Source organism: Zophobas morio, unplaced genomic scaffold (genome assembly GCF_036711695.1).
Source record: "Zophobas morio isolate AGI-343-1 ecotype UQ-CSIRO unplaced genomic scaffold, CSIRO_AGI_Zmor_V1 ptg000696l, whole genome shotgun sequence".
Lineage (NCBI taxonomy): Eukaryota > Metazoa > Arthropoda > Insecta > Coleoptera > Tenebrionidae > Zophobas > Zophobas morio.
This window is the reverse complement of record NW_026972799.1, coordinates 1-13763: the sequence shown is the minus strand read 5'-3', so window position 1 is coordinate 13763 and position 13763 is coordinate 1. Positions and strand designations below refer to the sequence as shown.

At 34.8% G+C, this 13763-nt stretch overlaps 1 protein-coding gene across 1 annotated transcript; it reads right to left on the bottom strand.

Moving 5' to 3' along the window:
- Positions 1–2127: 2127 nt before the first annotated feature.
- On the bottom strand, positions 2128–4119 carry LOC135121766 (uncharacterized; the record flags this gene model as incomplete). Its single annotated transcript, XM_064046043.1, has 4 exons — positions 4081–4119; positions 3011–4039; positions 2818–2947; positions 2128–2307 (listed from the first exon to the last, which is right to left on the bottom strand). Coding segments are annotated over exons 1-4 (1378 nt in total), but the record flags the coding sequence as incomplete, so codon positions are not given.
- Positions 4120–13763: the final 9644 nt, after the last annotated feature.

The window sequence follows — 13763 nt, the reverse complement described above, 5'->3', positions numbered from 1 at the left end:
CTTGTTTCTACGAACGCCAGAATGCATAAAATTGACCTAAACGTCTCCTTTTCCTATTCTGAGTCGATTCTGCATGCTTTAAGTGTGTTTGGTGGCTCAGAACCATCAAAAAACGTTGAAATATAGTTCAAATTCAATAAAAATCGACAAAAATACAGTTTCTAGCTAAAATTTGATGGTTTCGTTGCACTTTCCGAGCCCGTAGGGTATTTGAGTGGCTTAAAAGTACAAGAAAACACTTCAAAAGTGACGTTTCTGAAGAATTTTAACAGTTTTCTTGTATCTACGAACGCCAGAATGCATAAAATTGACCTAAACGTCTCCTTTTCCTATTCTGAGTCGATTCTGCATGCTTTAAGTGTGTTTGGTGGCTCAGAACCATCAAAAAACGTTGAAATATAGTTCAAATTCAATAAAAATCGACAAAAATACAGTTTCTAGCTAAAATTTGATGGTTTCGTTGCACTTTCCGAGCCCGTAGGGTATCTGAGTGGCTTAAAAGTACAAGAAAACACTTCAAAAGTGACGTTTCTGAAGAATTTTAACAGTTTTCTTGTATCTACGAACGCCAGAATGCATAAAATTGACCTAAACGTCTCCTTTTCCTATTCTGAGTCGATTCTGCATGCTTTAAGTGTGTTTGGTGGCTCAGAACCATCAAAAAACGTTGAAATATAGTTCAAATTCAATAAAAATCGACAAAAATACAGTTTCTAGCTAAAATTTGATGGTTTCGTTGCACTTTCCGAGTCCGTAGGGTATCTGAGTGGCTTAAAAGTACAAGAAAACACTTCAAAAGTGACGTTTCTGAAGAATTTTACAGTTTTCTTGTATCTACGAACGCCAGAATGCATAAAATTGACCTAAACGTCGCCTTTTCCTATTCTGAGTCGATTCTGCATGCTTTAAGTGTGTTTGGTGGCTCAGAACCATCAAAAAACGTTGAAATATAGTTCAAATTCAATAAAAATCGACAAAAATACAGTTTCTAGCTAAAATTTGATGGTTTCGTTGCACTTTCCGAGCCCGTAGGGTATCTGAGTGGCTTAAAAGTACAAGAAAACACTTCAAAAGTGACGTTTCTGAAAAATTTTAACAGTTTTCTTGTATCTACGAACGCCAGAATGCATAAAATTGACCTAAACGTCTCCTTTTATAATAATAATAATAATAAACTTTATTTCCATCGGACAATTCTGCCCATAGTGGACATAGATACACTAATATATTACTTTAACTTAAAAATAAATTTACTAAACACTAAAAACTATAAACCAATCGGAATAAAAAATAAGTAATATGAATAAGTAATAAGAAACAACAATAAAAAACTTAATAGTTCATAAGCACCAAAATAAAAAGTTAGAAATTCCTGCTTTTAATCCTTAATTGACATTAATTTTTTACGCATGGCCTTTGTTTGAAACTTATCATGAAAAATATCAATGTCCTGATTGCAAACACTATTGTACAATCTAAAGCACTTAATTAGAGTAGAGTTAAAATGGTGATACGTTCGAGGAATTGCAAAATAAAAAATGTTAACATTTCTGCGTGTAAAATTAGGAACAACAATTTTTATTTCACTCAGCAAATTATAACTACATATTCCACCACATACAATCTTTTGAAGGAACGATAAAAGAAACATATTCCGTCTAGATAACAGACTGTCCTCATTAACAATGCGAAGTAAATCAGCATGATCATGATGCCTTATAGGATAGTAACCAAAAGTCTTGAAATACATAAATTTACAAAATTTCCTATTAACCAATTCAAGAGCGTCTATATAGATTTGATGATGAGGTGTCTAGATAATACAACAATACTCCAACTTTGAACGCACAAGTGCATAGAAAAGAATTCTAATGCATGATAAGTTATCAAATTCTCTGGCAATTCTAAAAATAAAACCTAAAGTTTTCAACGTGGTATTTATCAATTGCAATATTTGAGGCACAAAAGTTAATTCATTGTCGATGATAATACCTAAGTCTGACAATTGATCAACCTGGATTAGTACCCTACCATTTATATTATAATAAAAATAAATATGATTTTTCTTCCTAGAAAATTTTAGAACCCTACACTTATCTTTGTTAACCTCCAAACAGTTTCTTTTACACCAATAAATGAAATTATCTAAGTCCTGTTGCAGTTCAAGACAATCATCATATGAATTAATGACTTTGGCAATTTTTTTATCATCAGCATACAGATACGCATGAGAACTAATGTTATCTAACACATCATTAAAGAACAAAATGAACAATAGCGGTCCTAAATTCGAACCCTGGGCAACACCTGAATGAGCACAAAAACTCCCTGAGACAAAACCCTTATATTCTACATATTGCACTCTTTTTGTTATAACAGATTGCATCAAAGAAACTAATCCGTCACATAAGCCAAAATTTCTAAGTTTTTTTAATAGAATGCAGTGGTGAACCTTATCAAATGCCTTCGACAGATCTGTATATATAACGTCAACTTCATTACCTTTATCTAATTCTTGTGAAATAAAATTAGTAAATTCACACAAATTTGTTGCTGTCGATTTTCCCTTAACAAATCCATGTTGCTCAGGCATAATCATATTATTGACATGAGAGTATATGATATTGCTCAACATGGATTCATATAACTTAGCGAAATTTGATAAAATTGCTATCGGCCTATAATTTTTTACGCACCCTTTGTCCCCAGATTTAAAAATAGGACACACTCTCGATTGCTTCCACACTACAGGATATTCTGACTTCAGTGCAATTAGGTTGAATATTCGCGCTAACGGAGCCGCAAAACTTCTTATACAATCGACAACAATGAAGGCCGGAATATTGTCAGGACCACTAACACTGTTACTCTTTAGTTTTTTACCCGCTCTAACTATCATATCTTCATCAATCTTAAAGTTGTGCATCATGTTAACACCACCACAGTCCTTTAAATCATACTCAAGCGAAGGACAACAAGACAACTTACAAAATTCACACTGTTTACTTACGTCCTTGCTTACACAGACATCTTCACATACATGTTTTACATAAACACCCGCAAAAAACTGAGCAAAAACATTGACAATTGCTTGAGAAGATGAAAATTCTTGATCTTCATGTACTACAACTCCTGGTATGCTGGTTGTTCTTTTCTTGGAGTTTACAAAAGACCAAAACGTTTTGGGATCATTTAATATAGAATTTTGTGTATTACGCAGGAAGATGTCATAATTATTACGAATGTCACGCTCAATTTGTTGTCTTAAGCATCTAAGATTTTCCAAGATGTGGGGAGATTTAGTTTTCCGATATTCATTCCAATAATGTTTTTTCAATTTTATATTGTTAATTATCGTTTTAGTAAACCAAACAGGATATGTATCGGTCAAGTTTGAGAACTTACAAGTCCGAACATGCTTCGAGAAGATTTTGTATAAAGTATCGTATAGATAATCGCATGCTAAGTTCACATTGTCAATGTTATTTATTACGGTCCAGTCAATAGCTGCGATTTCAGCATACAATTGAGGAAAATTGGCTTTTTTAAAATTAAACCTAATGTTGTGTCCGTTACCTTCAAAGAACGTGTTGTTTGGCTTAACACTCTCTATAAAAATTCTCAGACATGGATGATGCACATCTTCTTGTAGAAGTGGTAATGGTTCCCTAATTACTTCAGTATTCAATTGATTATTTGATAAGACCAGATCCAGTAACCTATTGTTTACATTCACAATTGCATTACTCTGTTTTAAGTCATTTAATGTTATGAAATTATTATAAGTATTGTAAAAACCAGTTGTTCTATTTCCAAGCGTACACTCATTCAGTTCTGGAATGTTAAAATCTCCCAATATTAATACAGGATGGGTAAAGTCTACAGTATATTCAATATAATCAAAAATTTCAGCATAATCATTAATTAAACATGTAGGTGGTATGTACAAATTAATTATAGTTATCCAAAAGAATTTGTCTTCTGTTATCTTCACAACCACAAGATCAATTTCAGGTATAGGACTAATTAGGTGAATTTGCTGGACAAAAAATTTTGTATGCAACGCTAATAACACGCCACCTCCACGCCCACCAGTTGTTCTATCTGATCGAAAAACATTGTACGTAATTGGAAATAGTTCAGCTGAGAAAACATTATTATTAAGCCATGTTTCTGTTAGCGCAATAATATCGACATCAATTGCACATACATTAAGATAAGTTTCAGTTACTTTGGTATTAAGTCCTCTTACATTCTGGTATATTAAACTAATAGGTCTATATATTAATTCTTGATTCAGTTTTTTGATTTATTGTTCAACGCTACAATTTGCGGAACGCCACGAACATATTTTATTGTAATGTCTGTCTCACCTTTTGTTTTTCTTTCATTTAGTTCGTCACGTATTTTTCTCATATTTTCACGTTGCAACGGCGTAAGGTAAACACTTCAAAAGTGACGTTTCTGAAGAATTTTAACAGTTTTCTTGTATCTACGAACGCCAGAATGCATAAAATTGACCTAAACGTCTCCTTTTCCTATTCTGAGTCGATTCTGCATGCTTTAAGTGTGTTTGGTGGCTCAGAACCATCAAAAAACGTTGAAATATAGTTCAAATTCAATAAAAATCGACAAAAATACAGTTTCTAGCTAAAATTTGATGGTTTCGTTGCACTTTCCGAGCCCGTAGGGTATCTGAGTGGCTTAAAAGTACAAGAAAACACTTCAAAAGTGACGTTTCTGAAGAATTTTAACAGTTTTCTTGTATCTACGAACGCCAGAATGCATAAAATTGACCTAAACGTCTCCTTTTCCTATTCTGAGTCGATTCTGCATGCTTTAAGTGCGTTTGGTGGCTCAGAACCATCAAAAAACTTTGAAATATAGTTCAAATTCAATAAAAATCGACAAAAATACAGTTTCTAGCTAAAATTTGATGGTTTCGTTGCACTTTCCGAGCCCGTAGGGTATCTGAGTGGCTTAAAAGTACAAGAAAACACTTCAAAAGTGACGTTTCTGAAGAATTTTAACAGTTTTCTTGTATCTACGAACGCCAGAATGCATAAAATTGACCTAAACGTCTCCTTTTCCTATTCTGAGTCGATTCTGCATGCTTTAAGTGTGTTTGGTGGCTCAGAACCATCAAAAAACGTTGAAATATAGTTCAAATTCAATAAAAATCGACAAAAATACAGTTTCTAGCTAAAATTTGATGGTTTCGTTGCACTTTCCGAGCCCGTAGGGTATCTGAGTGGCTTAAAAGTACAAGAAAACACTTCAAAAGTGACGTTTCTGAAGAATTTTAACAGTTTTCTTGTATCTACGAACGCCAGAATGCATAAAATTGACCTAAACGTCTCCTTTTCCTATTCTGAGTCGATTCTGCATGCTTTAAGTGTGTTTGGTGGCTCAGAACCATCAAAAAACGTTGAAATATAGTTCAAATTCAATAAAAATCGACAAAAATACAGTTTCTAGCTAAAATTTGATGGTTTCGTTGCACTTTCCGAGCCCGTAGGGTATCTGAGTGGCTTAAAAGTACAAGAAAACACTTCAAAAGTGACGTTTCTGAAGAATTTTAACAGTTTTCTTGTATCTACGAACGCCAGAATGCATAAAATTGACCTAAACGTCTCCTTTTCCTATTCTGAGTCGATTCTGCATGCTTTAAGTGCGTTTGGTGGCTCAGAACCATCAAAAAACGTTGAAATATAGTTCAAATTCAATAAAAATCGACAAAAATACAGTTTCTAGCTAAAATTTGATGGTTTCGTTGCACTTTCCGAGCCCGTAGGGTATCTGAGGGGCTTAAAAGTACAAGACAACACTTCAAAAGTGACGTTTCTGAAGAATTTTAACAGTGTTCTTGTATCGACGAACGCCAGAATGCATAAAATTGACCTAAACGTCTCCTTTTCCTATTCTGAGTCGATTCTGCATGCTTTAAGTGTGTTTGGTGGCTCAGAACCATCAAAAAACGTTGAAATATAGTTCAAATTCAATAAAAATCGACAAAAATACAGTTTCTAGCTAAAATTTGATGGTTTCGTTGCACTTTCCGAGCCCGTAGGGTATCTGAGTGGCTTAAAAGTACAAGAAAACACTTCAAAAGTGACGTTTCTGAAGAATTTTAACAGTTTTCTTGTATCTACGAACGCCAGAATGCATAAAATTGACCTAAACGTCTCCTTTTCCTATTCTGAGTCGATTCTGCATGCTTTAAGTGTGTTTGGTGGCTCAGAACCATCAAAAAACGTTGAAATATAGTTCAAATTCAATAAAAATCGACAAAAATACAGTTTCTAGCTAAAATTTGATGGTTTCGTTGCACTTTCCGAGCCCGTAGGGTATCTGAGTGGCTTAAAAGTACAAGTAAACACTTCAAAAGTGACGTTTCTGAAGAATTTTAACAGTTTTCTTGTATCTACGAACGCCAGAATGCATAAAATTGACCTAAACGTCTCCTTTTCCTATTCTGAGTCGATTCTGCATGCTTTAAGTGTGTTTGGTGGCTCAGAACCATCAAAAAACGTTGAAATATAGTTCAAATTCAATAAAAATCGACAAAAATACAGTTTCTAGCTAAAATTTGATGGTTTCGTTGCACTTTCCGAGCCCGTAGGGTATCTGAGTGGCTTAAAAGTACAAGAAAACACTTCAAAAGTGACGTTTCTGAAGAATTTTAACAGTTTTCTTGTATCTACGAACGCCAGAATGCATAAAATTGACCTAAACGTCTCCTTTTCCTATTCTGAGTCGATTCTGCATGCTTTAAGTGTGTTTGGTGGCTCAGAACCATCAAAAAACGTTGAAATATAGTTCAAATTCAATAAAAATCGACAAAAATATAGTTTCTAGCTAAAATTTGATGGTTTCGTTGCACTTTCCGAGCCCGTAGGGTATCTGAGTGGCTTAAAAGTACAAGAAAACACTTCAAAAGTGACGTTTCTGAAGAATTTTAACAGTTTTCTTGTATCTACGAACGCCAGAATGCATAAAATTGACCTAAACGTCTCCTTTTCCTATTCTGAGTCGATTCTGCATGCTTTAAGTGTGTTTGGTGGCTCAGAACCATCAAAAAACGTTGAAATATAGTTCAAATTCAATAAAAATCGACAAAAATACAGTTTCTAGCTAAAATTTGATGGTTTCGTTGCACTTTCCGAGCCCGTAGGATATCTGAGTGGCTTAAAAGTACAAGAAAACACTTCAAAAGTGACGTTTCTGAAGAATTTTAACAGTTTTCTTGTATCTACGAACGCCAGAATGCATAAAATTGACCTAAACGTCTCCTTTTCCTATTCTGAGTCGATTCTGCATGCTTTAAGTGTGTTTGGTGGCTCAGAACCATCAAAAAACGTTGAAATATAGTTCAAATTCAATAAAAATCGACAAAAATACAGTTTCTAGCTAAAATTTTATGGTTTCGTTGCACTTTCCGAGCCCGTAGGGTATCTGAGTGGCTTAAAAGTACAAGAAAACACTTCAAAAGTGACGTTTCTGAAGAATTTTAACAGTTTTCTTGTATCTACGAACGCCAGAATGCATAAAATTGACCTAAACGTCTCCTTTTCCTATTCTGAGTCGATTCTGCATGCTTTAAGTGTGTTTGGTGGCTCAGAACCATCAAAAAACGTTGAAATGTAGTTCAAATTCAATAAAAATCGACAAAAATACAGTTTCTAGCTAAAATTTGATGGTTTCGTTGCACTTTCCGAGCCCGTAGGATATCTGAGTGGCTTAAAAGTACAAGAAAACACTTCAAAAGTGACGTTTCTGAAGAATTTTAACAGTTTTCTTGTATCTACGAACGCCAGAATGCATAAAATTGACCTAAACGTCTCCTTTTCCTATTCTGAGTCGATTCTGCATGCTTTAAGTGTGTTTGGTGGCTCAGAACCATCAAAAAACGTTGAAATATAGTTCAAATTCAATAAAAATCGACAAAAATACAGTTTCTAGCTAAAATTTGATGGTTTCGTTGCACTTTCCGAGCCCGTAGGGTATCTGAGTGGCTTAAAAGTACAAGAAAACACTTCAAAAGTGACGTTTCTGAAGAATTTTAACAGTTTTCTTGTATCTACGAACGCCAGAATGCATAAAATTGACCTAAACGTCTCCTTTTCCTATTCTGAGTCGATTCTGCATGCTTTAAGTGTGTTTGGTGGCTCAGAACCATCAAAAAACGTTGAAATATAGTTCAAATTCAATAAAAATCGACAAAAATACAGTTTCTAGCTAAAATTTGATGGTTTCGTTGCACTTTCCGAGCCCGTAGGGTATCTGAGTGGCTTAAAAGTACAAGAAAACACTTCAAAAGTGACGTTTCTGAAGAATTTTAACAGTTTTCTTGTATCTACGAACGCCAGAATGCATAAAATTGACCTAAACGTCTCCTTTTCCTATTCTGAGTCGATTCTGCATGCTTTAAGTGTGTTTGGTGGCTCAGAACCATCAAAAAACGTTGAAATATAGTTCAAATTCAATAAAAATCGACAAAAATACAGTTTCTAGCTAAAATTTGATGGTTTCGTTGCACTTTCCGAGCCCGTAGGGTATCTGAGTGGCTTAAAAGTACAAGAAAACACTTCAAAAGTGACGTTTCTGAAGAATTTTAACAGTTTTCTTGTATCTACGAATGCCAGAATGCATAAAATTGACCTAAACGTCTCCTTTTCCTATTCTGAGTCGATTCTGCATGCTTTAAGTGTGTTTGGTGGCTCAGAACCATCAAAAAACGTTGAAATATAGTTCAAATTCAATAAAAATCGACAAAAATACAGTTTCTAGCTAAAATTTGATGGTTTCGTTGCACTTTCCGAGCCCGTAGGGTATCTGAGTGGCTTAAAAGTACAAGAAAACACTTCAAAAGTGACGTTTCTGAAGAATTTTAACAGTTTTCTTGTATCTACGAACGCCAGAATGCATAAAATTGACCTAAACGTCTCCTTTTCCTATTCTGAGTCGATTCTGCATGCTTTAAGTGTGTTTGGTGGCTCAGAACCATCAAAAAACGTTGAAATATAGTTTAAATTCAATAAAAATCGACAAAAATACAGTTTCTAGCTAAAATTTGATGGTTTCGTTGCACTTTCCGAGCCCGTAGGGTATCTGAGTGGCTTAAAAGTACAAGAAAACACTTCAAAAGTGACGTTTCTGAAGAATTTTAACAGTTTTCTTGTATCTACGAACGCCAGAATGCATAAAATTGACCTAAACGTCTCCTTTTCCTATTCTGAGTCGATTCTGCATGCTTTAAGTGTGTTTGGTGGCTCAGAACCATCAAAAAACGTTGAAATATAGTTCAAATTCAATAAAAATCGACAAAAATACAGTTTCTAGCTAAAATTTGATGGTTTCGTTGCACTTTCCGAGCCCGTAGGGTATCTGAGTGGCTTAAAAGTACAAGAAAACACTTCAAAAGTGACGTTTCTGAAGAATTTTAACAGTTTTCTTGTATCTACGAACGCCAGAATGCATAAAATTGACCTAAACGTCTCCTTTTCCTATTCTGAGTCGATTCTGCATGCTTTAAGTGTGTTTGGTGGCTCAGAACCATCAAAAAACGTTGAAATATAGTTCAAATTCAATAAAAATCGACAAAAATACAGTTTCTAGCTAAAATTTGATGGTTTCGTTGCACTTTCCGAGCCCGTAGGGTATCTGAGTGGCTTAAAAGTACAAGAAAACACTTCAAAAGTGACGTTTCTGAAGAATTTTAACAGTTTTCTTGTATCTACGAACGCCAGAATGCATAAAATTGACCTAAACGTCTCCTTTTCCTATTCTGAGTCGATTCTGCATGCTTTAAGTATGTTTGGTGGCTCAGAACCATCAAAAAACGTTGAAATATAGTTCAAATTCAATAAAAATCGACAAAAATACAGTTTCTAGCTAAAATTTGATGGTTTCGTTGCACTTTCCGAGCCCGTAGGGTATCTGAGTGGCTTAAAAGTACAAGAAAACACTTCAAAAGTGACGTTTCTGAAGAATTTTAACAGTTTTCTTGTATCTACGAACGCCAGAATGCATAAAATTGACCTAAACGTCTCCTTTTCCTATTCTGAGTCGATTCTGCATGCTTTAAGTGTGTTTGGTGGCTCAGAACCATCAAAAAACGTTGAAATATAGTTCAAATTCAATAAAAATCGACAAAAATACAGTTTCTAGCTAAAATTTGATGGTTTCGTTGCACTTTCCGAGCCCGTAGGGTATCTGAGTGGCTTAAAAGTACAAGAAAACACTTCAAAAGTGACGTTTCTGAAGAATTTTAACAGTTTTCTTGTATCTACGAACGCCAGAATGCATAAAATTGACCTAAACGTCTCCTTTTCCTATTCTGAGTCGATTCTGCATGCTTTAAGTGTGTTTGGTGGCTCAGAACCATCAAAAAACGTTGAAATATAGTTCAAATTCAATAAAAATCGACAAAAATACAGTTTCTAGCTAAAATTTGATGGTTTCGTTGCACTTTCCGAGCCCGTAGGGTATCTGAGTGGCTTAAAAGTACAAGAAAACACTTCAAAAGTGACGTTTCTGAAGAATTTTAACAGTTTTCTTGTATCTACGAACGCCAGAATGCATAAAATTGACCTAAACGTCTCCTTTTCCTATTCTGAGTCGATTCTGCAGGCTTTAAGTGTGTTTGGTGGCTCAGAACCATCAAAAAACGTTGAAATATAGTTCAAATTCAATAAAAATCGACAAAAATACAGTTTCTAGCTAAAATTTGATGGTTTCGTTGCACTTTCCGAGCCCGTAGGGTATCTGAGTGGCTTAAAAGTACAAGAAAACACTTCAAAAGTGACGTTTCTGAAGAATTTTAACAGTTTTCTTGTATCTACGAACGCCAGAATGCATAAAATTGACCTAAACGTCTCCTTTTCCTATTCTGAGTCGATTCTGCATGCTTTAAGTGTGTTTGGTGGCTCAGAACCATCAAAAAACGTTGAAATATAGTTCAAATTCAATAAAAATCGACAAAAATACAGTTTCTAGCTAAAATTTGATGGTTTCGTTGCACTTTCCGAGCCCGTAGGGTATCTGAGTGGCTTAAAAGTACAAGAAAACACTTCAAAAGTGACGTTTCTGAAGAATTTTAACAGTTTTCTTGTATCTACGAACGCCAGAATGCATAAAATTGACCTAAACGTCTCCTTTTCCTATTCTGAGTCGATTCTGCATGCTTTAAGTGTGTTTGGTGGCTCAGAACCATCAAAAAACGTTGAAATATAGTTCAAATTCAATAAAAATCGACAAAAATACAGTTTCTAGCTAAAATTTGATGGTTTCGTTGCACTTTCCGAGCCCGTAGGGTATCTGAGTGGCTTAAAAGTACAAGAAAACACTTCAAAAGTGACGTTTCTGAAGAATTTTAACAGTTTTCTTGTATCTACGAACGCCAGAATGCATAAAATTGACCTAAACGTCTCCTTTTCCTATTCTGAGTCGATTCTGCATGCTTTAAGTGTGTTTGGTGGCTCAGAACCATCAAAAAACGTTGAAATATAGTTCAAATTCAATAAAAATCGACAAAAATACAGTTTCTAGCTAAAATTTGATGGTTTCGTTGCACTTTCCGAGCCCGTAGGGTATCTGAGTGGCTTAAAAGTACAAGAAAACACTTCAAATTGACGTTTCTGAAGAATTTTAACAGTTTTCTTGTATCTACGAACGCCAGAATGCATAAAATTGACCTAAACGTCTCCTTTTCCTATTCTGAGTCGATTCTGCATGCTTTAAGTGTGTTTGGTGGCTCAGAACCATCAAAAAACGTTGAAATATAGTTCAAATTCAATAAAAATCGACAAAAATACAGTTTGTAGCTAAAATTTGATGGTTTCGTTGCACTTTCCGAGCCCGTAGGGTATCTGAATGGCTTAAAAGTACAAGAAAACACTTCAAAAGTGACGTTTCTGAAGAATTTTAACAGTTTTCTTGTATCTACGAACGCCAGAATGCATAAAATTGACCTAAACGTCTCCTTTTCCTATTCTGAGTCGATTCTGCATGCTTTAAGTGTGTTTGGTGGCTCAGAACCATCAAAAAACGTTGAAATATAGTTCAAATTCAATAAAAATCGACAAAAATACAGTTTCTAGCTAAAATTTGATGGTTTCGTTGCACTTTCCGAGACCGTAGGGTATCTGAGTGGCTTAAAAGTACAAGAAAACACTTCAAAAGTGACGTTTCTGAAGAATTTTAACAGTTTTCTTGTATCTACGAACGCCAGAATGCATCAAATTGACCTAAACGTCTCCTTTTCCTATTCTGAGTCGATTCTGCATGCTTTAAGTGTGTTTGGTGGCTCAGAACCATCAAAAAACGTTGAAATATTGTTCAAATTCAATAAAAATCGACAAAAATACAGTTTCTAGCTAAAATTTGATGGTTTCGTTGCACTTTCCGAGCCCGTAGGGTATCTGAGTGGCTTAAAAGTACAAGAAAACACTTCAAAAGTGACGTTTCTGAAGAATTTTAACAGTTTTCTTGTATCTACGAACGCCAGAATGCATAAAATTGACCTAAACGTCTCCTTTTCCTATTCTGAGTCGATTCTGCATGCTTTAAGTGTGTTTGGTGGCTCAGAACCATCAAAAAACGTTGAAATATAGTTCAAATTCAATAAAAATCGACAAAAATACAGTTTCTAGCTAAAATTTGATGGTTTCGTTGCACTTTCCGAGCCCGTAGGGTATCTGAGTGGCTTAAAAGTACAAGAAAACACTTCAAAAGTGACGTTTCTGAAGAATTTTAACAGTTTTCTTGTATCTACGAACGCCAGAATGCATAAAATTGACCTAAACGTCTCCTTTTCCTATTCTGAGTCGATTCTGCATGCTTTAAGTGTGTTTGGTGGCTCAGAACCATCAAAAAACGTTGAAATATAGTTTAAATTCAATAAAAATCGACAAAAATACAGTTTCTAGCTAAAATTTGATGGTTTCGTTGCACTTTCCGAGCCCGTAGGGTATCTGAGTGGCTTAAAAGTACAAGAAAACACTTCAAAAGTGACGTTTCTGAAGAATTTTAACAGTTTTCTTGTATCTACGAACGCCAGAATGCATAAAATTGACCTAAACGTCTCCTTTTCCTATTCTGAGTCGATTCTGCATGCTTTAAGTGTGTTTGGTGGCTCAGAACCATCAAAAAACGTTGAAATATAGTTCAAATTCAATAAAAATCGACAAAAATACAGTTTCTAGCTAAAATTTGATGGTTTCGTTGCACTTTCCGAGCCCGTAGGGTATCTGAGTGGCTTAAAAGTACAAGAAAACACTTCAAAAGTGACGTTTCTGAAGAATTTTAACAGTTTTCTTGTATCTACGAACGCCAGAATGCATAAAATTGACCTAAACGTCTCCTTTTCCTATTCTGAGTCGATTCTGCATGCTTTAAGTGTGTTTGGTGGCTCAGAACCATCAAAAAACGTTGAAATATAGTTCAAATTCAATAAAAATCGACAAAAATACAGTTTCTAGCTAAAATTTGATGGTTTCGTTGCACTTTCCGAGCCCGTAGGGTATCTGAGTGGCTTAAAAGTACAAGAAAACACTTCAAAAGTGACGTTTCTGAAGAATTTTAACAGTTTTCTTGTATCTACGAACGCCAGAATGCATAAAATTGACCTAAACGTCTCCTTTTCCTATTCTGAGTCGATTCTGCATGCTTTAAGTATGTTTGGTGGCTCAGAACCATCAAAAAACGTTGAAATATAGTTCAAATTCAATAAAAATCGACAAAAATACAGTTTCTAGCTAAAA